The sequence below is a fragment of the Sinocyclocheilus anshuiensis genome, unplaced genomic scaffold (assembly GCF_001515605.1).
Source record: "Sinocyclocheilus anshuiensis isolate Anshui unplaced genomic scaffold, SAMN03320099.WGS_v1.1 scaffold874, whole genome shotgun sequence".
Classification (NCBI taxonomy): Eukaryota; Metazoa; Chordata; class Actinopteri; order Cypriniformes; family Cyprinidae; genus Sinocyclocheilus; species Sinocyclocheilus anshuiensis.
This window is the reverse complement of record NW_015538065.1, coordinates 885,721-911,822: the sequence shown is the minus strand read 5'-3', so window position 1 is coordinate 911,822 and position 26,102 is coordinate 885,721. Positions and strand designations below refer to the sequence as shown.

At 39.0% G+C, this 26,102-nt stretch overlaps 3 protein-coding genes across 3 annotated transcripts in view; 2 read left to right on the top strand and 1 right to left on the bottom strand.

The window, feature by feature from the left end:
- The first annotated feature begins 3,337 nt into the window (after positions 1–3,337).
- On the top strand, positions 3,338–8,070 carry LOC107683531 (prospero homeobox protein 1-like). The gene is made up of 5 exons (XM_016479592.1): positions 3,338–3,647; positions 4,511–6,053; positions 6,662–6,769; positions 7,146–7,346; positions 7,436–8,070. Exons 2-5 carry the CDS (start codon positions 4,545–4,547, stop codon positions 7,622–7,624), a joined length of 2,007 nt encoding a protein of 668 aa, XP_016335078.1. The 5' UTR covers positions 3,338–3,647; positions 4,511–4,544; the 3' UTR covers positions 7,625–8,070.
- Positions 8,071–8,635: 565 nt separating this feature from the next.
- LOC107683591 (transmembrane protein 179B) lies at positions 8,636–12,884 on the top strand. The gene is made up of 5 exons (XM_016479668.1): positions 8,636–8,735; positions 10,284–10,474; positions 11,354–11,491; positions 11,598–11,676; positions 12,652–12,884. Exons 1-5 carry the CDS (start codon positions 8,640–8,642, stop codon positions 12,805–12,807), a joined length of 660 nt encoding a protein of 219 aa, XP_016335154.1. The 5' UTR covers positions 8,636–8,639; the 3' UTR covers positions 12,808–12,884.
- Positions 12,885–21,467: 8,583 nt separating this feature from the next.
- Positions 21,468–26,102, bottom strand: part of LOC107683530 (transmembrane protein 151B-like) — a 5,922-nt gene continuing 1,287 nt past the window's right edge. The window contains exon 2 of the mRNA XM_016479591.1: positions 21,468–23,460. Coding sequence (XP_016335077.1) covers positions 21,703–23,460 — 1,758 coding nt within the window. The 3' untranslated portion in view covers positions 21,468–21,702. The remainder of the gene's footprint in view (positions 23,461–26,102) is intronic.

Below are 26,102 nucleotides of genomic sequence, written 5' to 3'. Positions count from 1 at the left end.
GAACGAGACTCGAACCCACAACCTTTGGGTTACGAGTCTGACTCTCTAACCATTAGGCCACGACTTCCTTCTAAATCTAAATCTAAATCTGAATCTAAGTAAGGTAAACTATTGGATTTTACAGTGCATTAGAATGATTTCTGAAAGATTATGTAATACTGAAAACTGGAGTAAAAATTCATAAAAAAAACAAAAACCTGCTAAAAATTCAACTTTACCATCTCAGGAGTAATTTACATTTGAATATATATTAAAATAGAAAAGTTATTTTAAATTCTAATAATAATAATTTCTGTTGTAATAATTTCTGTCTTTGTATACTGTTACTTTTATTTATGTATGTATGCATGTATTTATTTAATTGTTTATTTTTTGATCAAATAAATACAGCCTTGGTGAACACGAGATTTCTTTCAAAAACATAAAAAACAAATCCGGTCAACCTCAAACAAATATAATATAGATACGTGAACATATATACATAAATGCTGTAAAAATACTGTTTTTTTTTTTTTTTGTTACAGTACACTGATAAAAATGGCTTTGAAACAGTTTTCTATCAAAAACTGATAAGAAATTTTTGCAAACAATAACAAAGTAATGGCAAGTAACTTGTAACTAAATGTGAAATGTTGCAGCAAAAACTGAAACGATGATACCAAATTCATTAATTTTAAGGCTAACAAGCTAAACCTTAAAGATAGTTTTGAAAACCGTTCATGTGCATGATGTGCATAAAGCTTTTCATAATTTTTTTTATACTGACACTAAGTAAAATGACCGCTTTCGGTCATACTGCACAGTTTTTGTCTGCTAATCTCAAAATATCTCCCATTTAATCAGCCTGGCTGATATATCCATCTATAGATGATATCCTCTTTTTTTAAAAACTATGAACACTCTGTATGTGACATCCTGCTTGTGTGGATTTGTCTTCCCTGGGGTTTTGACGTCTATGTGGTACTAATTCCTGAGGACTCGATTCATTATTCTGTCCCTTCAGTTTGAATATCCTCTAGTTCAACTGCAGTTGTCACTCACTGTCTCCCCTCAGTCACCTTGCCCAAGGCTGAATGTGTGAGTGCTCTTTCCTCTCATACACACTTTCCCTCAGAGGCGGCCAGTGGGCAAACACTTTGCCTGTCCATCGACCCCCTCAAACATCTATCGCCACTCCTGCTTTCTCTCTCTCTCTCCCCGCTGGATACCGCATTTTCATTCTGCGCATATTACTGACTCATGATGCAATATGTTTGATCGTGACTCATTCAAATGAGACATTTTGATATGTCTCCCACCATTTGAAAGGATCGACATTCGTGTGGCATTTTTAAAACACTGCTCGCAAATGGCTGCGTCCCTTTGGTGTATTTCATAGCTCTTTGTTAGAATTGCTCATGCGTTTTAATATTGTTTGCTGTCAGTCATTTGGCTTCGGTTCAAAGGATTCAGTGTGAGTTGCTAATGTAGTTCAAAAGCCTTTCAGCCTGACCTTACAAAAGGTGTGTGTATGTTTACAGTGCAAATGGACTTTAGCAAGGAATTTAACACCTGTGTTGAACACTTAGTCCGTTTTTACAGAGAAATAAATTGAGTCAGAAATGAAACAGACAGAAATCCGTTTAGCGTTAACGTCAAAGTATGCAGGGTGTGTGTCCTGTATCTGGCCAATTTTTGTGTTTTAAAACTTCATTTTGGTTACATTTGTTTACTTAGATGGCTCTATAGTCACAAGCACCTTTTATTAATAAGGCGTTGTGTCACATTTCTTGTTTCCATAACAACAGGAGCCAGTGGTTATTGTGAACAGTTTGGTTGGTTGAGGGGTATTTCAGTGAAGTGGGGGAGAGAGGGAGTGATGGAAACAATGAAAGAGAGAGAAGGGGTGCTATGAAGAGGAGTGGAGGGACCGATAATCAGCTTTCACACATTGAGGGGTGGAGGAGTCTCTGATTATGAAGAGCTCTGTTGCTGCTTTTTCATTCTGGCCTTGGCATACACTCTCATAGGGCACATGTTTTATCAAAAAAAGTTAATTTAGTCAAACAAAAAACAGACCCTTTAGTTCTGAAATATTGTGTATATTATGCATCAACCTATTATCTACCATTATTTATGCACACTAGTAAATATCCATCCTCTCTCAAAACAATCAATTCTACAAAAATTGTAATCATAGGTTTCCAACATACTACAGTCAGTGTTACTATAATAGAGCTCTTATGTGGTATTAGTCATAATTGTCATGAAAAAGAAAATGAGAAAAAAAAGACATTTAAAAGAATGTGTGCACAGTTCCTACTAAGTTCTATTATTATTTAGAACCTCTCCTAAAGCATTCCAATGGAAACCGAGAAAGAATCCTTAGAGAAGCAAACATGTTCCTATGGGATAAAGGATTTTTTGGGACCCTTTTTGCATTTCGCATGTTCTTTATTAGTAATTTATTGTAATAATGTCTTACTAGACATTTAAATGAGCTGTAAGGGGTTTAAAATTGTGAAAGATTTTCTTTACGTTTCTTGTGATATACACTACAGTTCAAAAGTTTGGCTTGGTAAGATATATTCATGTTTTTGAAAGAAGTCTCCTATGCGCAACAAGGTTGCATTTGTTTGATCAAAAATACAGTGAAACATTAATATTGTGTAATATTATCAAAATAACTGTTTCCTATTTTAATATTTTTAAAGGTAATTTATTCTTGTGATGCAAAGATGAACTCCAGTCTTTAGTGCCACATGATCCTTCAGAAATCCCAAACTTTTGAGCATTAGCATAATTCAGGGGCATCTTATCTTATATGTGAACAATGTTCTTCCATGAAAACCACAAATTAAGAATATTACTTGGTGAAGGACCTACTTCCTCTTTGGTAGCACATTATATTTATAAATGCCAGAAGCTAAGAGTTAAAGAGTGAACACATCGGCATTAGTAGTACCATCAATGTTTATATAAATCATATGACCCCTTTAATGAGAGAGAGGGAGAGAGAGAGAGAGAGAGAGTGAGAGAGAGAGAGATACTGTCTTAGGTTTACTAGATCTGAGGAAATTTTTCTGTTCTCTTAGAATCAATTTCAATCATTATTCAAATTGGATTTATGACTTTAGATGATACCGAAAGCTTCTTAAATTGCTTGAATGAGATCCTATATTACTAATCAGTCATTAATTAAAAATATTAACAAATAATTTTGTCAGAAAAAAAGGTCACCATGGTATACTTACCATATGTACATCAGATTATTTTAGTAAATCAGGTCGTTTTTGATTGGTGCAGGCTCATAACCAAGTAGTTGCCCCACGTGGAGAGTGTGTGAGAGAGTCAAAGAGAGAGAGGAACAGTAAAACGTGTGTGTGTGTGTGTGTGTGTGTGTGTGTGTGTGTGTGTGTGTGCGCGCGCGCGCGGGGGCAGCGGACATCCCTCCCTCACGCCTCGATGCCTACTGGCTGATCACCACGCGATAGAGTGCGCGAGGATGAGAGATGGACAGCGCGAGACAGGAGCGACGGCAATAACAGGAAACTCGGTGGCGCTTTAAACGCTGATGCTGCCGGTGACCAGCGGACACCTCGACGCGACCGACACATAACACGACAGGAAAGCGACTGACCGGGGGATGCTTTCTGACTGACTGTTTTGTAAGTTTTTAGATCTTTTTCTGTTCTTTTTTACCTTTTGCTACATGTGCGTATTTGTTTGTCCTTGTCAAATGCGCCTCATCTGTTTATCTGTTAATGAATCTGCGACACGAGCGCGCGGAGTTTACAAATGTCCGCTCTGCACCGGTATTCAAGCAGGAGCGATATATCCGTTTTCATAACGACAAGTAAACTTTGATGTAAACTCTGCGATATTATTTACGGCGAGTTGGTTAGTGTATCAGTAAATAACGCAAATCAATTTCTATAATTTATCCGTGAGGGTGTTGTCCGTCCATCTGTTACATTTTTTTTTTCACGGCAGTTAAACGGCTTTATATTCCAGCAGTAATCTGATGACATCTGTGGCATTTGTGCCAATGAGGAAAAGGCATAAACGTCAGTTTAGGAGAGTAATTTCTATTAATCTGATTTTAGGATAGAATAGGATTTTAAGAGTTTGTATTCCATATCTATCTATCTATCTATCTATCTATCTATCTATATATAAACAAAACTCTAGTACTACAAGGTATGAATTAAGTTAAAATGCAAATTTAGAGCTTTTGGGACTATAGTAATCTCATTAAAATATTTACTGTCTCACATACATGTATTTGTGTTGTGCTGAGTATGTATGTGGGAAAGGGAAAGGGAGAGAGAGAAAGAAGGATGAGAGCAATAGAGTCAACAGTCTGAACAAACACAGGGTACAGCTGTCAGCGGATAGATAACGCACACATGCAGAGAGGAAAAAAAGAGGCGATGATGATAACAATGAGAGGATTATGAACAATTTTTAAACCCGTCCAAATAGCTGCATATTTTTGTCTACGATTATGCATTTATTATTCTCTTTAAAGATCCTGAAACCAGATCAGAACGGAAAAGGGGGCTATGGATTCCCCTTCGGATCGATTTCATCAGCAGCTTTCTCAGATGTGTCCCTTCGAACTGTATCGCAGCCTGCCAGATTCCAACCCCTCAAGCCACCGATTTTCCCCCGGCAGCCTGTCTTCCCACCCGCTCTTCTCCCCTCTCATGCACCCCAACAGCACATCCCAGAGGTGGGGTAGTTTCCGACAGCGCCAGGGCTTGTTCCCTGGGCTTCTGGTAGATGATGATGTAAGTGAGGAGGATGTGTTTGGGAAGAGAGAGTTTGCTGTTGGGGCTATGGGATCATCGCAGCGCTGTCCTGGAGAACGGGGACAAGGTTCGGGTCCCGATCCTGGCGACTGGGGGCAGGATTTTGCAAGAGTTAAGAGACTCCGGATGGACTCGGCAGCTAGAAGCGAAGAAGAAACGAGGAGAGAAGAGAAGAGGGGGAGGAAGAGTATAGCTTCGGTTAGAATGGACGAGAGGAAGGCAGCAGAACAAGCGAACAGGAGGGAAAGCAGGGAAGGTAGGAAGCGACAGCGGCAAGAACTGAAGCTCCAGCTGGAGGAAACCAGAGGGAAACTTCTGGAACTCCAACATAAGGTGTGGAAAGTGTACGGAGGGCAGGCGGATGACGAGAAAGGAGGAGAGGAAGAACAAGAGAACGGGCCGATCAATCTCGATGAGGTTGCGGAGATGTTTTCAGACAGCGATGATCCGCTCATCGGCAGTGGATTTTCTCCTCCGCGCTGTTCGTCTAAGAAACCCAATGAAACCAATGGGAATGCCGGGATGTTTCCAGAGACCTCCGTGGACCTGGATTTGGAGTTAAATGGCGATCAGGTGTGGCTGGGATGCAGCCTGGTCAGAGGTGAGTGGGAGAGCGCAGAAGGAGGGCAGAAGTTTGCACAAGCTCTAAAACAAGAGCTGGCAAATGTTGTGGCTCAAGTTATCGACAGAGTTGTCTGCCACTATGCCGAAACCGACCCCTCGGCAGTCACATCCTCCGCCGTTCCTCAAGAAACCAGCATGACGTTGGATCTAAACCCAGACCGGAGGCCGAGAATTTATGTGGCAGAGCAGGTGGAAGCGTTGCCACTTATCACAAAGAGTCCTCAAGACAAGAGGGCCCCTATTGCTCAGAGTGTACACAAGGACCTCCTCCTCCCTCAAGCCAATCCCAGCCTCGCTCCGCTACCCCAGCCTCCTCTCCCGGCTCTTTTACCCCCTAGGAGCAAAGGGCACTTCCTCCCCTCCTATCCCCCAGACAACCCCGTTCCCCTGCCCCTTCTTCACTACACCATGCAGAATCTCTTTACCCGCTCCCTCTCCAGTTTGCCTCTTCATAAGGACTGCCTGTCTGAGTCTTTCATGGACTTCCGTTCACACAACTCTGCGTTCCCACCCCTCCCGTTGCTGGGCCAGCTAGACCCCTCTCCGTCGGATAGAGCGAGGGAAGGAGGGATGAGAGGAGGTGGAGCAGGAGTGGTGGATGGAGGAGATGCAGCACTCTATCTTGCTGCTGGGTCAATATCCTTTTATAAAAGCTGTGAAAATAGATACACATGTATAAATTTATATATATACACTACTGTGCAAACGTTTGGGGTCACAAAGATATTTCTTTAAAGAAATCAATAGTTTTAATCAGCAAGGATGTTTTAAATTGACAGTGAAGACTTTTATAATGTCGCTCAATATTTCAAATAAATGCCATTCTTTTGAACTTTGTATTCATCAAGGAATCCTGAAGAAAAACAATTCTCGGTTTTCACTAAAATATTAAGCAGCACAACTGTTTTCAACACTGATAATAATAAAAAATGTTTCTTAAGTAGCAAATCAGCACTAGAATGATTTCTGATGGATCATGTGACACTGAAAACTGGAGTAATTTCTGCTAAACATCCAGCTATGTCATTACAGCAACATAAAATAGAAAACAGTTATTTTAAGTTGCAATAATGTTTCACAATATTACAGTTTTCCAAGTATGTTTGATTAAATAGCTATGGTGAGCATGAGACATTTACTTAAGAATTCTTTAAAAAAAAATATTGCAGTCCCCTAACATTTGAATGGTAGTATACATGTATTTATTTGTTTGTTTGTATCAAGCATTCCTTAACCATCTACACTCTCAGGAAGGTCTCTCTCCGTGCCACCTGAAGAAAGCCAAACTCATGTTCTTTCACACACGCTACCCCAGCTCCAGCACACTCAAGACATATTTCCCTGATGTCAAAGTGAGCATCATTCATATCCTGAACACAAAATAGTATAGCTGTGTGTGCATAACCTGCACAAATTATATGGGCTAATGACTTATTGAATGAATTTACAGTGACCTATATACAGCAGTGTGGCATGGTTTCCTTTTGAAACGCTTTGGCTCAATTAGAACAGTCAGAAAATGTTCCTGCATTTGTAATAAATGAATATCTATGTAATTTTTATTGAAATTATATGCATTACATTAAAGCTGTATTGGTGTCTTTTACGTTAAACATCACACAGTGTCTTTAAAACATTACACTAAAATGTGCTGACTTACAATCATTATATACCATCTTTTGAAATGCTGCCGGAATTAACTTGGCGTTTCTGTTTTTCTCTACACAGTTCAATCGCTGTGTCACTTCCCAGCTGATTAAGTGGTTCAGTAACTTCCGGGAGTTCTTCTATATCCAGATGGAGCGCTTTGCCCGTCAGGCAGCCAGAGAGGGACTTGCATCTGCCAGGGAAAGCGCACTCCACCTGGGCAGAGACACTGAGCTCTACCGTATTCTCAACATGCACTACAATAAGAGCAATGATTATCAGGTCAGTGCGTGCATGTGCACGTGTGTAAAGGCTCGAGTGGTGCGTGTAACCTCTCAATTATGTGTATAAACATCATGTGCATTTTCTAGGTTCCAGAGAGGTTTGTGGAGGTATCTGAGGTGGCCCTGAGGGAGTTTTTCTCTGCCATACAGAGTGGTCGGGATGCTGATCCGTGCTGGAAGAAGGCCATCTACAAGATCATCGGTAAATTAGACAGTCCAGTGCCTGACAGCTTCCGTCTGCCTGGCTGCCCCACGGACTCTTACCGGATGGGTTAAACAGAGTTTATCACACACACACACACACACATGCACAGCCTCATAAAAACACTGTGCATGGATTGATATCATAAGTGTGCACAGAACAGTTAACAATTTGAATTAATGGCAAAGAACAAAGAAAATACAAAATTGTGCCGTAAAGATTGAGAACATTGAATAAGTGGTTATCATCATCATCATGATGCTCTAAAGTATTTCTTGTTTAAACATTATCTGACTGATAATTCTACTTTAGTCCGGCATTATTCCAGTAGGCACTGAAAAGCTTTCAAAATAAATGGAAAACATTTTCTCATTTGATTTGCTGTTACATTAATGCTTAAGTTATCTGAAAATGCAGGCCTGGTTGTCTTATGATTTTTTATATTACTTGTTACTTGTTATATAATGTTGCCGAGTTTCTGTGAACCTGTGGTGTCGTGTAATAAAATAAGTCAAACACTCCTTGCTGTCAGTCAATGCTACAATTTAGTGCTAAATGCTTATTGTAAAATGCACATGCAGCCTTACGTGACATATTATTGGCTGAGTACACTAAACAACATGAAAATGTCATATGCTCTACTGTGGGAGAGTACAGAGACCCTGGCTCTCAAACGATAAAACTGACAGTTACTTACCCTGAAGCTAAGCCCAAACACCTGACCGCAGTGGAATGAACATCTAAGTCAATACAGATGGTCAATACTAGATTTGTATTGTTTTACATTCAAGATTGGTTGACTAATTATTGGAAGTGTTAAGGGCTTTTTTGCTGAGTGGAAACAACAATAGTTTCATTACAAGTGATAAGGTCTTGATATAATCATAGTTATACACTAATAGCCTGTATCTAGTTAGAAGTAGGTAAAACAATTTTGTATTTACTAAAATAAGGTGGTATGGGCATTATCATAAATGTGACCTATTTTGATGCTATTCTTAAGAGAAATGCAAGGGAATGTGGTTCGATCACATGATTGTCGAGTGTGTGCGCCGCCGCGGCTGGTTAAAGACAGTGTAGAGAGTTATTATGGCGCTGCCGACTCCTCTGCTGCTGGAGCTGCTGTTATACGCCAGCTGTTTTATCTGCGGGATCATCACAGCCGCCTCTGTTACAATCTCGCAGGTGTCTGCTGTTTGTTATTTCACATAGAACGCCATAACAGACTTCACCTTAGTGTTACACGGCGCTTTGCGCTCGGAAACACGGCAAAATGCATGTTTCAGACTTTAATAATGTTGGATAAAAACTTGTTCGCAGCTTTGTTTAGCGCAGTTCTTTGCAGGAAATGCGTTTTGGTGTTTTCCCTAGCAATATTGACATGTGAAATCGTAACTTTCTCTCTGGAGGTATTTTGTGTTTGCACTCTCACGAGTTGCCCTCAAAATCGTCGGAGTCATGTGACTGGAGAAAGTAAAACTAGGAGTGTTTTTAAAAATGTGTTAAAAGCGTCGAGTGTATTTATCCATGCTGTAGATTAGAAGAACTAATACGTTTTAAAAGTAAAAACCAGGAAGAGTGACAGGAGAAGCAACTAAACTAAAGCTTCCACTTCTGTCATTCTCTTCACTTTTTTCTGTCTTGTGACCAGCTGAGAATCTGCTCCCAAGAGTAATTGGCTTATTAAAGTCAGATGAGCAGAAAAAGAGTGTGTAAAATTAGAGTGTTTGAAGGCGCCTCAGTCAGGTTTCATCCTGCTAGCTCAAGGAAAATAATAAAGTAGTGGGGAAAAATAACAGTACAGATATTGTCCACCAAGAATGATGGTCTTTGGCAGATTTTACTACAGTTTTTTTTTCAACCGCTTACACACAAAATCTTTACTTGTCACACAATTTCTGAAACCTGACACTCAAACACCAGAACCACACACCAAATCTGCAAAACATACACTAATTCTCGGCCTTTGACTCAGTTTTCAATTTCATAAAACACTTTTTTGCAAAACACAACACGCATTTCTCTATGCAACATACAGAAATCTAACAGGAATTAATAGTATTATGGCAAAGGTGTTTGCAAATGTTTGCTTTTGAGATGTGTTTGTGATATTTTGAATGCAGTGCTTCATTTTGCACGAGATGTGGGGCATTTTGCATTTTCTGTGTGCAATTCTTGGATTTGTGTGTAAAGTTTTGAAAAAAAGAGGCAAAGTTTTGAAAATGTGTGTAAGCAGTACAGTAAACTGTAACAAAGTATACTTTGATGTACTTTGTTTTTTAAGCATTAGAGGCACAAATCCCATGTTTTTTTAGATACAAGATAAACTATTATTTAACATAAACATGAAAAGTATCTAGTTTAAAATGCACAAACATCTGTATTCCACCCCTTCATTTTGACTTTGAGGTATTGAATATTAAATTAACCATCATAATTTGACAATTTGTTAAGCTGATATTCGGTGCTTTATTTTTAAGTAACATAATTTGGACTTTTCCTAGCATTATGTGAAGTAATGTCATTACTCTTTCTAGCTTTTCTTATGATTCTTTTAAAAATAAATTGTGTACTGAAAAAAGCAAGCTCCATAGAAAATGAATAAAAAATGTAAACGGCTCTTTTTTTCCCCCCTTTAGCTCTTTGTTGTACCTTATTCATGAGAAGTGTTTACTTTGGACATAAGATGCATTTTTATAACAGAGTTTTATCTTTCTTTTTTCACTTAAACAGGGCAGTTTTGATGGGAAGTGCATGCTGTACGGTTCAGTGCGTCTGAATTCCTCATCCATCGCTGTGCTTTCATCCAGTTCTCCTTCCCTTTGTTACTTTGTGTCAGCCATCTCAGTGTGTGTGGCCGTCTTCTGCTTTTCACTCACTCTCTACTGGATCTACATGGCCTGTGTTGACGGAGAGGTGAAAAGGTATGTCCAGGAATACAGTAATTCATGTGCTAGTGAGTTTGGTTTAGGAATGAGAACAGAGGTTATCTGAAGGTACCGCCGTTTCTGTTTCCTGTTATGCCATGCTCTAGTATTGGGATTGCAGGAGGAGATCTAAACGGACATGATGCAAACTCATAAAAATAAGTTGTTAGTATTTAGATATGTGACATTGGGGTCAGTAAGATTTTTTTTTAAAGAAATGTATACTTCTATTTAAGTAGTGATGCATTAAATTGATCAAAAGTGATGGAAATGACTTAATGTTACAAAAAAAATTATATTTCAGATTAATTAAAAAAATTAAGCAGCACAACTGTTTTCAGATTTGGTATTAATAAGAAATGTTTTTTAAACACCAAATCAGCACATTAGAATGATCTCTGGAGGAAATCAAAATATAAAATATATTAAAATAGAAAACACTTATTGAAAATTGTAATAATATTTCACTATTACTGTAGCTTAATCAAATAAATGCAGCCTTGGTGAGCAAAAATATTAACTATAAAAACTCTTGGTGACCCCAAACAGTTAAATGGTAGTGTGTATATATCTTAATAATAAGCTGTTAATACATTATGATCTAAACAAAATGATAAGAATCCCCTCAATGCACCATTATTAAATGTAGGGGAAAAAACTAATTTCAAATTCAGTAAGAGATGTTACAGCAGTCCTTGTACTCTCAGGGTGTAAAACCTTGTTCATATGAACAGATGAAGTGTTTTTCATTAAAACTTCTGAATACTCAGAAAAATAAATGCAGTTTAAACTTACATTAAGATAAAAATGTAATAATAGCAATATATTTCTTTCTAAAATGTAATGCAAGCATTGTGCAATGTTGTCTGATATCAGAGAGAAATTATGGATGAATGTTACTCTTGGCTTGTCTGGAGTCTTCCTCTTCTTCCTCTTGGTGACGGGATGCATCCTGAAAATCGGCCGAGACAGACTGTGTGACTCGGTGATTCAAACAGCGAAAAATATAACCAGGTGAGTGTGAGTGAGAGACCTCTGTAATAGCTTTGGATTATTGCAGGCAGACAGTATTGACCATGATGACAACCATAAATGACTTGTAGGTTTTGTGCATTTGCAGGTGTGAAGAAGCACAAAATAAGCCTTGGATGAGCCCTATAAATGGGAGTCAGTTCTACTCCAGACTACACAGTGCAGAGGTACTGTAGCTACAAACCTTGATCACAAACACATTGAGATACTATAATAGCATTATATATAGCATAGTATTTTCTATTTTTGTTTTAAATTCAGTTAAAGTTTTAGTAATTTGGTGTTTTTATTAGCTATATCTTTTGTAAAATATGTCATACTTTACATATCTTAAATAGTTTTTAAATGTAATTTTATTTCAGTTTTAGTTATTTTAGTACATCAAGTTAATCTAATTGAAAATGAGAAATGTTGTTTTGGCAACTAGCTAGAAAAAAATGATATTTATATATATTATAGCATTATTTTTTTATTTTATGCACTACTGTTCAAAAAGCTAAAAACAATCTTAATATTGTAACAGTATTACAATTTAATTTTCTATTGTAATGATTTTTTAGCAGTCATTACTTTAGTGTTACATGATCCTTCAGAAATCATTCTAATATAATTTATAAGAGGTACAAAAAAAGAACAAAAAACAAAACGAAATCTAAAACGTGAAATTTGATACATGGCAATTAAAAAAACAAGATCATACTATATCATGAAACGATTATATTTTATTTCATTATTTATTTGAATTATTATTATAATTATTTTATTATGCAATGTCTGTAATTACAAAATATATTGTTTATATGGCAATTAAAAAAACAAGATCATACTATATCATGAAACGATTATATTTTATTTCATTATTTATTTGAATTATTATTATAATTATTTTATTATGCAATGTCTGTAATTACAAAATATATTGTTTATTATTTTTTTTTATTATTATTTATTTATTTTTAAATTTGAGTGAAATTTCTGACATGGCAATTTAAAAAAAAGATTATTCCATATCATGAAATTATTTTGTTTTGTTATTATTTTTATGCAATGCCTATAATTACAAAGTCCTAAAATTATTTATTTATTATTTTTTCTCCTAGCATCCATCTTTAAGAACCTTTTTTTTTCTTTCTCTCTCTCAGACAGCAGTATGGGTGAATTTCTTCTTTTGGTTGATCATAGCAGTTCTGGTCCTGCTCCAGCGTAACAACGGGTCAGAAATCCGGTCAGAAGGAGAGGACCCATCAGCGACCCCTTCTGAAACGGAGCCCTTCTTCAACCGCCCAGGACGTTCTTAGTGAATAGAGACACAGCTAATCTATGTCGCTCCACACTAAAGCAGTGTCTATGTGCCGCTTGAACACACTCACTCACACGTACATACGCTTAAAGAACAAAAAACAAAACGAAATCTAAAACGTGAAATTTGATACATGGCAATTAAAAAAACAAGATCATACTATATCATGAAACGATTATATTTTATTTCATTATTTATTTGAATTATTATTATAATTATTTTATTATGCAATGTCTGTAATTACAAAATATATTGTTTATTATTTTTTTTTATTATTATTTATTTATTTTTAAATTTGAGTGAAATTTCTGACATGGCAATTAAAAAAAAAGATTATTCCATATCATGAAATTATTTTGTTTTGTTATTATTTTTATGCAATGCCTATAATTACAAAGTCCTAAAATTATTTATTTATTATTTTTTCTCCTAGCATCCATCTTTAAGAACCTTTTTTTTTCTTTCTCTCTCTCAGACAGCAGTATGGGTGAATTTCTTCTTTTGGTTGATCATAGCAGTTCTGGTCCTGCTCCAGCGTAACAACGGGTCAGAAATCCGGTCAGAAGGAGAGGACCCATCAGCGACCCCTTCTGAAACGGAGCCCTTCTTCAACCGCCCAGGACGTTCTTAGTGAATAGAGACACAGCTAATCTATGTCGCTCCACACTAAAGCAGTGTCTATGTGCCGCTTGAACACACTCACTCACACGTACATACGCTTGCATTGACAATCACACTGCTGGCTAGCAGTTGGCTAGCTGAGCCGGGAGGATTTTGGCAGCTCCAGTATATGCATTTTTACCAAGGGTTAGTTGCCATGGTTACTGATCTTAGCATCCATCTTTAAGAACCTTTTTTTTTCTTTCTCTCTCTCAGACAGCAGTATGGGTGAATTTCTTCTTTTGGTTGATCATAGCAGTTCTGGTCCTGCTCCAGCGTAACAACGGGTCAGAAATCCGGTCAGAAGGAGAGGACCCATCAGCGACCCCTTCTGAAACGGAGCCCTTCTTCAACCGCCCAGGACGTTCTTAGTGAATAGAGACACAGCTAATCTATGTCGCTCCACACTAAAGCAGTGTCTATGTGCCGCTTGAACACACTCACTCACACGTACATACGCTTGCATTGACAATCACACTGCTGGCTAGCAGTTGGCTAGCTGAGCCGAGAGGATTTTGGCAGCTCCAGTATACGCATTTTTACCAAGGGTTAGTTGCCATGGTTACTGATCTGTGGCTGGCAGCACAGACCTGGCAGGTGATAGTGTGCGGTTGCCAGATTGGTGGTGTGACCTGAACTGATTGAGACACGGCTTTATGCAAAGAGATCAAATCTGACAACATTGTCAGTGTTTTCATAAGCAGCAAAACGATATCAAAAAATAAACTTGAGGAGTTCATACTCAAATCTTCAAAAAAGGCACTCTCATTTCATGAGTACATATGTCAATTCAAAGACTTTTTTAGAATAACAACCATTAAATTGAACCTAACTGACCTGGAGTCAAACCAAGTTAACCACTGTACTGTAACTTTTAACTTAAGCCTGCTCTTTGTTAATGTACAACTTTTCGCCCTCTGCTGTCTGTTTATATGAATTACTCCATAAATCCCATTAGACGGTGCTCATGTGCCTATTTTTTTGGGCCAGGAATCTCCCATACGTGTTTTTCCCCCCTAATTTCACATTTCTCCTACTCATAGTCCTTGGTGTCCTTAACATGAGCAAAACTGCTTGAGAGTGTCTTTCCGAGAGTGTTTGGCTATTAATCTTGTGCCCAGTAGAGATGTCATTTTTTTTATGGCTTTTTCCTGCACACAGCCACGGGAGGTAGGAGTGTGTGTGTGTGTGTTTGGGATGACAGGGACATAAATCCATAATTTAGCCTGTGATGGTATCCGCTTTACACAGGCGAAGTGCCAAATCCGTGGTGCTGCCCACAGCACTAAAGTCCTCCGAATCACAGTGTACTTCCGCCCATCCCGGCAACACAGTGTCCAGGTCCAGTGTCCACTAAATGCTTCATCATCATCATCGAATCATTTCTCCTCCTCTTTTCTGCAACTTTTTGTACATTTTCATTTAACTTAGTACTATTGTTTTAGAACTGCTGGTTATGGATTATGCACTGACATTTTTTATGAATACTAAATCTGTTGTATAACCCGCTATGTCAGAGTTTATGGCTGTGTGAACATTTCAAAGCAATTAAATTTGTCAACCAAGTGCTTATGGTCTCACAATGTCTATATATTAAAGGTGCATGATGACTTCTTTGACATTTTTAATTTAAAGATTTAATTTAATTTTAAAGATTTAATTTAATGGCACCCTTTTCCATTCAATTTGAGGCAAGATACATATTAACAGATTTGGAGAAATTTAGCATCTCAAGAAATCTCTTGCTCACCAATGGATCCTTTGCAGTGAATGGGTGCCGTCAAATGAAGAATCAAAAAAGCTGATAAAAAAATTACAAGTAATCCACACAACTCCAGTCCATCAATTAACATCTTGGAAAGCAAAAAGCTGCGTATTTGTATGAAACATCTTGGATGGCCTCAGAGTACATTTTAATATTTAGGTGAACTTTTCCTTTAATAGTCACTATTAAATAGTGCAGGAAAGCTTGTACAGTTATTAGAGGACTGAATTGTTTGCTCTCAGTAAAACTTTATTTATATACTTAAATTATATAAATAACTTTTTTACATTGTACTCTTTCTCATACTTTGCTTTCTGACTATTCGAATTTGCATGTCCATTAAAATTGTACTCTTTCTTTAAAGCTGCTTGCTAAGTTTTCGGGTCTGTCACGGGCCTCGTAGGCGTGTTTTGTGTCCAGAAGCTCATCTAGTGTCCGTCGGAGGCGGGCCATGTCCAGCTGTGTGGCCTCACACTCTTCCCGCAGGCTCTGGGTCTCCACGTGCAGCTCCACTGCAGCCGCAGCCAGCACTGTGCTGCGCTCCTTGCACTGCGTTTGTATTCGGACAGCATCCGCCAGCATGGACTCCACACTGGACGCCACCGAATCGGTCTGTGACTTTACTATCTCAGTCATCATCTGGCAGAGAGAAAGAGGAGAGCATGGCCATGGGTGAAGGCTGAAAGTGAACTGAGGAATGGAGGAATATGCTAATACAGGGGGTTTAAACTTTTTGATGTCTTTTGAAAGATGTATCTTATGCTGACCAAGACTGTATTTATTTGATCTAAAATAGAATAAAGAAGGCAATAATAAAGTTTATTTCTTCTGCTGAACACAAGATATTTTGAAGAATGTGAATAACCAAACAGTTGCCAGGTGTCCTGACATTTTATCCTACCCGTCAGATTGTCCTAACCAGTCTTGCTGCGCACGCGCACATCAATATTACGTCAATTTTCTCACACTGAACAACAATAATTACTGTATTTGCATTACTGGTTGGGGTAGATGTAGACATTAATAAAACACAATCTAATTGGCAGAAAATTTAATTTATTGTTGGTTTCTGGCCAGCTGTATACCTTCTAGCCACAACCCTAAACAACACATAATTACTGTATTTACATTACTGTAAAGATAGGATTAGGGTTAGGGTAGGTGTAGACGTTAATAAACCATAATTTGACAGGTAGCACTTTTTGTTGTCGAATTATACTACCTAGGTACTGTTTTAATGGGAGGTAGCAAAATCAAAACAGCACCGGCGGTAGCCATTGACTTCCATAGTAAAATGCTATAGAAGTCAATGGCTACCATAAACATCACCCACATTCTTCAAAATATCTTTTTTGTGTGTGTGTGTGTGTGTGTGTGTGTGTGTTCAACAGAAGAAACTCATTCAGGTTTGGAACAACAGGAGGGTGAGGAAACAATGACAATTATAATTTTTGGGTGCACTATACCTTTAAGATAACACAGAACCTTGGTAGTTCTAAACTAAATATTTTTAAACATAGGCCTAATCCACTCCTAAATGTTGACCAACAATATAGATGACTCTTTTGTGTGTCAGTGGATCAAATGCTTTCTACACCTTCTGCAATCGGCAGAAACTCACGAGCAGCGTCCCAAAGTATGGATGATTTACATAATGCTTGCCAAGGACTGTCATTAAAGGGTTAGTGCCGTTCAAGGTCCAGAAAAGTATGATCGACATTCGACAAAGTAGTTCGTGTGACATCAGTGGTTCAACTGTAAAGTTACGAAGCTACGAGAATAATTTTTTGCACAAAGAAAACAAAAATAACGACTTTATTCCGCATTTTCATCTCTACTGCGTCACTTGTGGGCACGCGTTCACGACAGTACCATGACACGAGTGTGTGGCGGCGCTGACCCTTTCTTTAGGCAAAAAAGTATTCTCGTAGCTTCGTAACTTTACAGTTGAACCACTGATGTCACTTGGACTACTTTGACGATCATCTTGGTACTTTTCTGTACCTTGAACATGGTAGTTACCTTGCTGTCTATGGGAGGGTCAGAGAGCCCTCAGATTTCATCACTTACGGGTTTGGAACAACACGAGGGTGAGTAATTAATGACAGAATTTTCATTTTTGGGTGAACTAACTCTTTAAATGCATACTAGCAGAGTCGAGCATTTACACTCGGTCAAAGTGAAAATGCGTCAATCATCAGTCATGACGCCTCATTATACAGCAGCGGCACTCGGTTTGATCTGCCGGGCTTCAGAAGATATATCCAGCTGCAGACCCGCAGCACCAGCAGTTTCAGAACCTCAATAACTCCGCCCCTCACTTCCGGTTCTGTGGCTGCAGTTCTATGGCTGCGGTTCTGAAACTGCTGGTGCTGCGGGTCTGCAGCTGGATACTAGTGGGGCTTCAGCGGTATCAAGCGGCTTACAGAGGCTTACCGAGCCTCTCACATCAGTCACATCTACTGATTGCGAATATTAACTCCTATTAAAACACGAGACCGTATAAAAACAACAGCAGGTAAAGTCGTAACAACCTCAATGACTTCGTTAAAAAAAGGTATTGTGAGCGTTTTGTATGCAGTTCTTGTCTTTGACAACTCAGCATCCAAGACAAACTTTACACTTGAACGCAGACAGCTCAAAAACGCAAATTACTTTCCACATTAATCAGATAAGATACCAGACTTACCCTTCTTTGTTGGTCATGCAGTTTTTCTGCTTGCTGTCTCTGAGCGATTCAGCGTGACTGGAACTATTAAATCCGTGATTTTCTCTAACGAGAGTGGCTTCAATCTACTTGACCTCAAATTAAATAGGACAGGATTAAGAGAGAGACAGGGAAAGACAGCTGAGAGGCATTTTCATAACAGGATTCTGTTAACAGTTTGTGTACCTTTTGAATGTAAATAAAAGTAGACTATAAGGACTAAAAGAGAAAAGTTCTTACAAGTGAGTAAATTCATTTTAATCCCGAGCTATTAGGAAACATGTAATACCAGCGCCGGCCGCATGGCGGCGTAATACAACCTGTGTGTTCAATTCGGATTGGTGGATTCGCTTTTACAACTGCTGTTGTTCCGAGGGTCTGGCTGCAGCCTCGCACTTGCACTCTCAGACTTGCATTCTCAGACTTGCATCCTCAGACACTTGCGCTTCCGCTAGCGACGTCACGTGCAGGCTTTATTTTTTATTTTGTTCTATTTTTTATTACTTTTTGTTTGAATCTCTCAACATTTTATAACAGTAGCCAGGTGGTGAAGACAAGAAAAAAAAAACTAAATTACGAAGTCACTTGCAATCGCCACTTGCACTCTCCGCTACCTGCGACGTCACTTGCAATCGACACAAATCGTGCGTGTTGCCAATAGAGACAAGAAGCTGTGGTGGTGATTAAACGATTACAACTCATTTAGTACTATAATGTACAGGGTCCTGCAAGAAAAAGACAAGACCCAGTGACATCGCTAGCGGAAGCGCAAGTGTCTGAGAATGCAAGTCTGAGAGTGCAAGTGCAAGGCTGCAGCTAGACCCTCTTGGGTTGTTCCAGGTATGCTGACCTCCATAAACTTTAACACGCTCTTTATGAATACTGGACCTAACGGGGACTTAGACTTAAAAACATTAAACTTAGTCGGTGACATAAGGAAGCAGCTCTACAAACAAGGGCTGTTTAGAAATTAAAATAATTTAAAATGTGAGATAAAACCTGTAGGCATGTCTGGATAGCATATTAACATTACAAATTGTGGGAAGCACTGCAATGGGAAGGTCAGATGCATTTGACTTGACCTTCCAGTTACAGTGTGTTGAATGAATCACAAGCATGTTTTTTTTATTGTTTGATCAGACGGTCAAAATACATTTTTACACAACAAATTATTAAATAAGCAGTTAAGTTTACAAAATGATAGACACCAAATTGATGCAATGTCAAGGCACAAATAAGATTTCAAACCAAGCTGTTTATTATGTACCATCAGTATTACGTTTATCACAATCATCAGTTGTGACGATCCTTATTTTCAGCCTGCCCTCCAACACACACACTTAAATACCTCCTTTCATAACTCCAAGCCAATTCACTGTAAAACAGAATTCAGGCAAACCTGTTTGAGGCATAACAGCAATATTTTGCTCGCTAGTAGCCTAATTTTGGGGAGGGACAAATGTAAAGCTCCTGTTTATTTAAACAGAACAAATGAAACATTCTGTATCCTGCAAACATCTCAGTGAATTTAGCTACATCTGAAATGTCAGTCACAAAAAGGAAAGTATTGCTTTTTGATTTTGATGCTACCATTAAATATTAAAGGGCTCTTATGTAAGTCTCAAAAGGGTAGTTGGAAAAAGAAAAAAAAACACACACACACACACACGCGCCAAACATACAAACAGTTGATTTCAAGACTGCCTGAACCTTCTGCAACTAAACAAAAACAAAAAACTCTCGTCATCCATCTAAACTCCGGAAGACAGTTGTGCATCCAAATGAACAATTCCGATTTCTAGAAATTCAAGTATTCCGGGAATCCAGGTTTCCACCATCTGGGTATCAACAAGAGGCGAATGGATGAAACACTGCACTGTCAAACACGGATGACATACTTTACATTCTCATTGTGATTTAAATAGACACCAAATCACTGTTAGATCAACATTCACGTTGTGACAGAACATTTTGACAGTATTGCAAGAACATTTTCTTTTTCTTAATCAAAGGCATTTTAAATTATTTGCAGTACAGTTGCAACATCTATGTGACCTGCTAAAGGATAAATGAGAGAGCATGTCTGCATGCTGTAGGCTTATGATAGGACTAAGCGTGCGCATTTCTGCTTCCAAAGTGTATTTGCAGATTATATTTGAAGCTTGACAGCATAACACAAGTAGGAAGATGTGCATTTGTACACATTTTCCAATTATTAAACATTCACATGTGTATGCTGCAATGAACTCACTACTAAGACGTCTCACGAGGATCCACAGTTACCAGGAGATGGATGTATCTTGGCACACTAAGCAGTCTCATCTAGGACTGGCCTATTTATTCACATGACACTTCAGCCAATCAAAGACGAGCACAGAGGCTACGATGGAGGGCAACATGCTGTACCATTATTTATGTCTGTGAGGTGCTCTTCTGTGTCAAGGTCTTCATGAGGCAAATTGGTGATATGATGTACAAATAAACAATTATTGACGAACAATAAATGTGAAATACCTACAACAGCACCTCAAAAAAGCAAGATTAAGTGCTGTAGTTTCAGCTGAGGAAACATCTCCACAAACCTCTACTTTTAGTTTTCTGATAAGCGAACCAAAAACATGTTACTGGGACTTGCTAGCCTGCAGAAAGAAAACACTCAATGAAGCTGCAAGAAAATAGCTTAATGTGATTATATTCCTTGCAATAATAATGGAATCCATTAGTTCTATCAAAGATCCATTTCATAAGAACAGTAGATGCAGTGAGGGAAATTCTGAAAAAAAAAAAGAACAAGTAGTTACAATGAAATGTCTCAAGAAGCTGAATCCCAACATTTTGTGCAAGTTAATGAGGTTCCTCTTTTCTTTTTTTCTTTAAATAAAACAAAACTTTTTTTTTGACTTGTGGGACACAGCTATATGTTGGCTATGTGTATAGATTAATAACATTCCTTTTGATGAACTGAACTGTTCTGTTCTGTTCGTGATCTTTGGAAGACTCTACAATAGTCTTGTCTTTTGCTCCATGACCAGAGGAGGTGCAGTTTATTGAAGGTTCTTCTTTTGTTGTGCATCCCCTTAAATTTTTACAAACACTCTCTTGCTATTTCTTTATTGCATAGATAAGTTTATACTAACATCAATCCTTGTTTGGTCAATTTATGCATCAGTCTTAAACTAAACCAACTGACCATTCTCTAAGTGTTGCCTTAAAACATTTACTGACCAATCCCACTTAGCAACTGTTGCCATTTGTTGTTTTCTCAGACATACTTTTGCACTTTTAATGAAAGTCTCTGGTGGATCTGAGAGATTGGATACTTTAAATGCAATTTTACAGATATTATGGTAAAATATTGTTGCCAGGTCACTTAAAATAGTGGCACAAAGTACACAGAGTTGATACAAGCTTTATTTTTATTTTTATGATCTTTAACCAAATACGTATCGATTCATCTTTTAAAAATTATTTGTCTTTTCAGTTTTCCGTGGTCAGCATTCTCATCAGTTTTCACCTTTTTTATTTTACTCATTAATTATATGCATGCATTACAATGTAAAAACTCATTGTGTATGTATATCCCTAGTTCATTCCTATGGTATATTCTGTAAAGTTTGTCTGAGTTAGCAACAGTGACCAAGGGGAGTGGAGCTCAATTCACAAATTACTTCCTTCACATTCTATTTGGCCATGACTTTTCTAATCGTCTTTTTTTCCCTGCTACCTCAATGCGATTTTTGATGGGGGCTCTTCAGGAAATGTCAACCTGAATGGCAACTCTCCTCTCCATGCACAATCAACACAGGGAAGAAAAAGGCATCCTGATATGTAGGAGGTCTGTCTCCTTCCCTTGCTTCCTCTTCTTCTGCTTCCTCCTGTTGCTCTCTTTCCTCCCCGTCTCTCTCACCTTCTTCTTCTTCTCTTTCTACCACATTTGGCACCTCCTCATCCTCATCCCCCTCTCCCCCCAGCACTCTTCTGCTCTCTTCATCTTGTCTAGCTCCCAAACCTAAGAAACCACCTCCCCCACTTGCCTCTTCTCCTCTTGTCGCAAGTCCTCCACCGACACTTCGGGAGTGGAAGAGGGACGACGGCCGAGGAGCCTGGAGACGCCCCAATGAGAAGCCACTCCTGCTCAGAACCAGCCGTCCCGGGCCTCCAGGACCACCTCCTGATCCACTTGCTCTCATCCCAGCCATGGTTCCACTCAGCAGGGATGCAGTAGGGCCTCTCAGCCGGGACGGCAAGGAAGCACTGCTTGTGGTGCGCCGGCAACGAGGACAGTTCTGGAGCAAGTACGCCGAAGCGAAGGCCACTGGAAGTGTCGGGCCACCCGCTATTGAGTTAGTCCCCTGCCCGGCTGGAGGAGTGTTGGTACCTTGGTTACCCCCCGAACCGGGATCCATCAACAGGGCCTCAGAGTAGCTAGGCACCATTTGCTGGTTGCAGCGAATGTGCCACTCCAGCTCCGTCATGTCCACTGTATTGACACGTGAAATGGCATGATAGCTCGACCCGGTCCCAGGTCCAGGCCCGTTTCCATTCTCGTTGCCCCCACTATTCTCAGTTACATCACCCCTACTGTTATCATCAGCATCGCCAAACAGTTTCTCTACGTGGTAATGCACATACGCAGTGCGATACTCCGCAACAACCCGAAGTGGCCAGGACAAGAGCAGAGCTGAGGCCAGCCAGAAAACTTTACACCTGGCGTACCAGGGCTGTCTGGCCGGGTCCGGAAAAGCAAGGATGTGCTCGCGGAAGTCCACGTTCTTCAAATGCATTCCCTCTCGTGCCTCCATGTAATCATCAAGCCCTTCATTTTCACCGAAAAAACGTGCGCGCTGGGTGAGGTAGGCAGCCTCTGCTTGGGCACTGGCGAAACTAAAGCATTTGGTGAAGCGCAGCCGTACCACTGGGTAATCCATTAGGCCTCTAAGCTCCTTCGAAACGTCTTTGATGCCATACCTCGCATAGTCAAACTCTGAGCTTGCAGCATGCGTGTTTACACGCTCATGATACACTTGTGTAGTGGTATAGGCGTCCCCGTTGCGGTAGCGTGTTACCTGTCTTGTTCGTCGAACGTAGTGGTAACTGATGGCCTTCCACCAGATGCACGGCGTTGCTTGCTGCAGCCTTTGCACACGCTCATAAACCTCCGCAACCTCTGCTTGAGCCAACATGGCCGTCTTGGAGTAGCAGTGCCAGCATTCCACCAGGTAGACCACGTACAGCATTGCCAGGAACGCGAGAGGAATATAAATGTAGCCGCTGGAACAGGGACTATCCAGATCCACTTCTAGGGGGATGTAGACATCGGAGCTTGCTGAGGTTGTAGAGGGGTCTCCAGGCTCCACAACCGCAGCCTCGGGCTCTGTCGGCGTTAGCACTGGAACTTTGCACAGCTTGCACCAGGCCAGTGTGCCAAAACAGCCAAACATGAGCAGAGTGAGGAGAAGACACTTCCAGTGAGACTCGCAACACAGAGAGGAAGCCAAGGACTGCTTCACCGGACGCTGCTGCAGAGAGGTGAGGGCAGAGAGAAAATGTCAGAGTGAGCATATGGACAATAGGTTATAATAATTAAGACATGTTTAGGATTTTATTGCCTGGAGAAAAATAGATATCAAATTATATTTGCAAATTTACCTGTATGGTTAAATTACAAAACACTCTTGGTCTGGCCTGAAATTAATTTCATGCACATTAGGTTGCAAATTATAGACTTAATTACCTTACACCAAACATGAGATTCCAGACAAGCACTTTTTAGTGCAATTGTCAGAAAAGGTATGCTAACACTTGTTGAGAAGCTCTTTGCTCTTTGAGAAACTGTCTGCTAGTTTATTTTAGAACCTTATTTTTTTAGCCTAATGGATAACATTATGCAAATTCTAATTATCAACTGTATTCTGAATTTTTAAGTATTTTCAGTCTATAAACAACAGTGTTGTTTGCAATTCATTTTTTCTCTCATGCATTCAAAAAGACCTGCCATGACAAAGAGAATCCTTCACAGTCTGATTTCACAGGACCGTTATTTCAAACATTTAGCAAAATAATATTATAAGTACTTCAAAACTTGTATTGTAATCTAAGGTATTCATGTAAATATTTAATACTTAGAAAAAGAATGAAAGAATGAGGAATGCTGAATGCTTCTCTCTTTGTATATAAGATGTTGACTGGGATGCACGTGAAGTTTTCTGAAAGAAAAAAAATACAGTAAATCTTGTCCATGTTAAGACATTAAAAAAATAAATACAACTGCACATTCTAGATTTGAAATGCGCATTTGCAATCGCTCAAACACTCTTTATAACAATCTCTCTTCCATAGCCCCTTTTCTTTCACTCTTTTTCTATTAACCAAACCACAAATTCAGAAGTTAACATTGGAGTGGAAGTAGAAAGAGGATTATGGCCTTTGATTTACTGCAGTAGCTACTTGAATCTTACGATTCTGTATTTGTGGTTTGGTTAATTGAAAATGACTGAAAGGAAGTGGGCTATGCAAGAGAGAGGAACATAATACAGAGAAAGGCGCTGGTTAAAGAAGGAATATGATACATCGTTACAGTCAGAGAGATAAGTATGTTGGCAGGAGGAGCAATATGTCAAAGCAAGATACTCTCTCAGCATCCTTCATTTGACTTCAGTCTTTCATCATCCTTCAGCAGCCTGTGCCACATTAATGCCATACTAAAATGTACAGAAATAGCACACTATCTGTTGTAGCCTATTACTGCTGCCAACCAAATTAATTTAAAACTGCATTTCTGATATGACTCACAGCTTTCTTCCCTTCAAGCTGTCTCCATTTCTATTGATCTTCATGTAACAAGAGACAGGAGGTTAACTCAGCACCAATGAATGGAGAAGAGCGAGAGAGAGAGAGAGAAATGCTGTAGTTTGTTAATATGGAGGGCCTGGAGGTCAGTGCTGACTCTGGTCTTGAGCATTGTCACAGATTTGTTGACCTAACCGAAGTAATTATCTGCCTTGAAATAACACAGACCTCCTTTGATCAGATACTGTACCAGTGAGAGGACATCTATCAGACGGAAGAACATGATAAATGTAAAAAGGAAAGAGCTCAGTACAATGGCAGACAAAATGAGAAAGAGACGTTGCCAAGAAGGCTGGTAGTAAAACAACAGCCCCAAGGGAAAAGCTCTGCCAAGACCTGAGGGTAAAGACCTGCATATTACCCTGTGTGGGGAATATATATCACTTTATGACACACGTTGCATTAATTAAATTGTGCTCTATGGTTAACACACTTTCTTTAGTAATGTTCTGATTAATAAACTCAGAAGAGAAAAAAACTGAAACGTGCATTACCAATTTAATGCATCTGTGGAAACATACTTGGGAAATATTATGATTTTACACCTCCAAACAGGGATTCACACCAACACTGCCATGGTTTATACAATGTTTTTAAATATCTACCACGCTACTACCATGGTTTTCTTTAAAGTATCTTATAATGCAAACTGTTATGTGTACATCATTCGGTACCACTATATTGGCATATTGATACCATCAATGCACCACTACAGTACTTTTTGTGCAATTAAATTTTGTGCCAATACAATGGTACAACCTCTTTTTTTCCCAAAAGAGAAAGGATAGCCAGACTGAGGACAGAAAAATCTGGGGAAACAACAAACTGAAGTGCAGAGATAAAACATATGGTTATCAAGGAATATACTGCAGAATGTTTGCTGTGGAGAAACATGCTATATTATTAAACTGGTCTCAATATTTACCACTAAAACAATTATGAGACTAAAATACTGGTAAGAGTATAGCTTGATTATGTTATATGGCAAGCTGTTTACATGGCTTGTGATATTTATTTCCTATAATCAGCTAGTACTTATGATACTATACCTAATCCAGGGGTGCCCAATCCTGGTCCTGGAGATCTACCTACCTGCAGTGTTCAGTTCCAACCCGGATCAAACATACCTGTCTGTAATTATCAAGTGCTCTTTCAGATCCTAATTAGTTGGTTCAGGTATGTTTGATCAGGGTTAGAGCTGAACTCTACAGAAATGTAGATATCCAGAAACAGGATTGGGCACCCCTGACCTAAAGTATATAGATAAGCAATCCAATAATGACCTGTATCTTTTTCAGTTTTAGTAACTCTT

Coding starts and splice junctions, on each gene's coding strand:
- LOC107683591 (XM_016479668.1), top strand. CDS start 8,640: ATGGCGCTGCCGACTCCTCTGCTGCTGGAGCTGCTGTTATACGCCAGC. Junction 8,736..10,283: donor CCTCTGTTACAATCTCGCAG/GTGTCTGCTGTT, acceptor TCACTTAAACAG/GGCAGTTTTGATGGGAAGTG. Junction 11,492..11,597: donor ACAGCGAAAAATATAACCAG/GTGAGTGTGAGT, acceptor GTGCATTTGCAG/GTGTGAAGAAGCACAAAATA.
- LOC107683531 (XM_016479592.1), top strand. CDS start 4,545: ATGGATTCCCCTTCGGATCGATTTCATCAGCAGCTTTCTCAGATGTGT. Junction 6,054..6,661: donor TCTATCTTGCTGCTGGGTCA/ATATCCTTTTAT, acceptor AACCATCTACAC/TCTCAGGAAGGTCTCTCTCC. Junction 6,770..7,145: donor CATATTTCCCTGATGTCAAA/GTGAGCATCATT, acceptor TTCTCTACACAG/TTCAATCGCTGTGTCACTTC.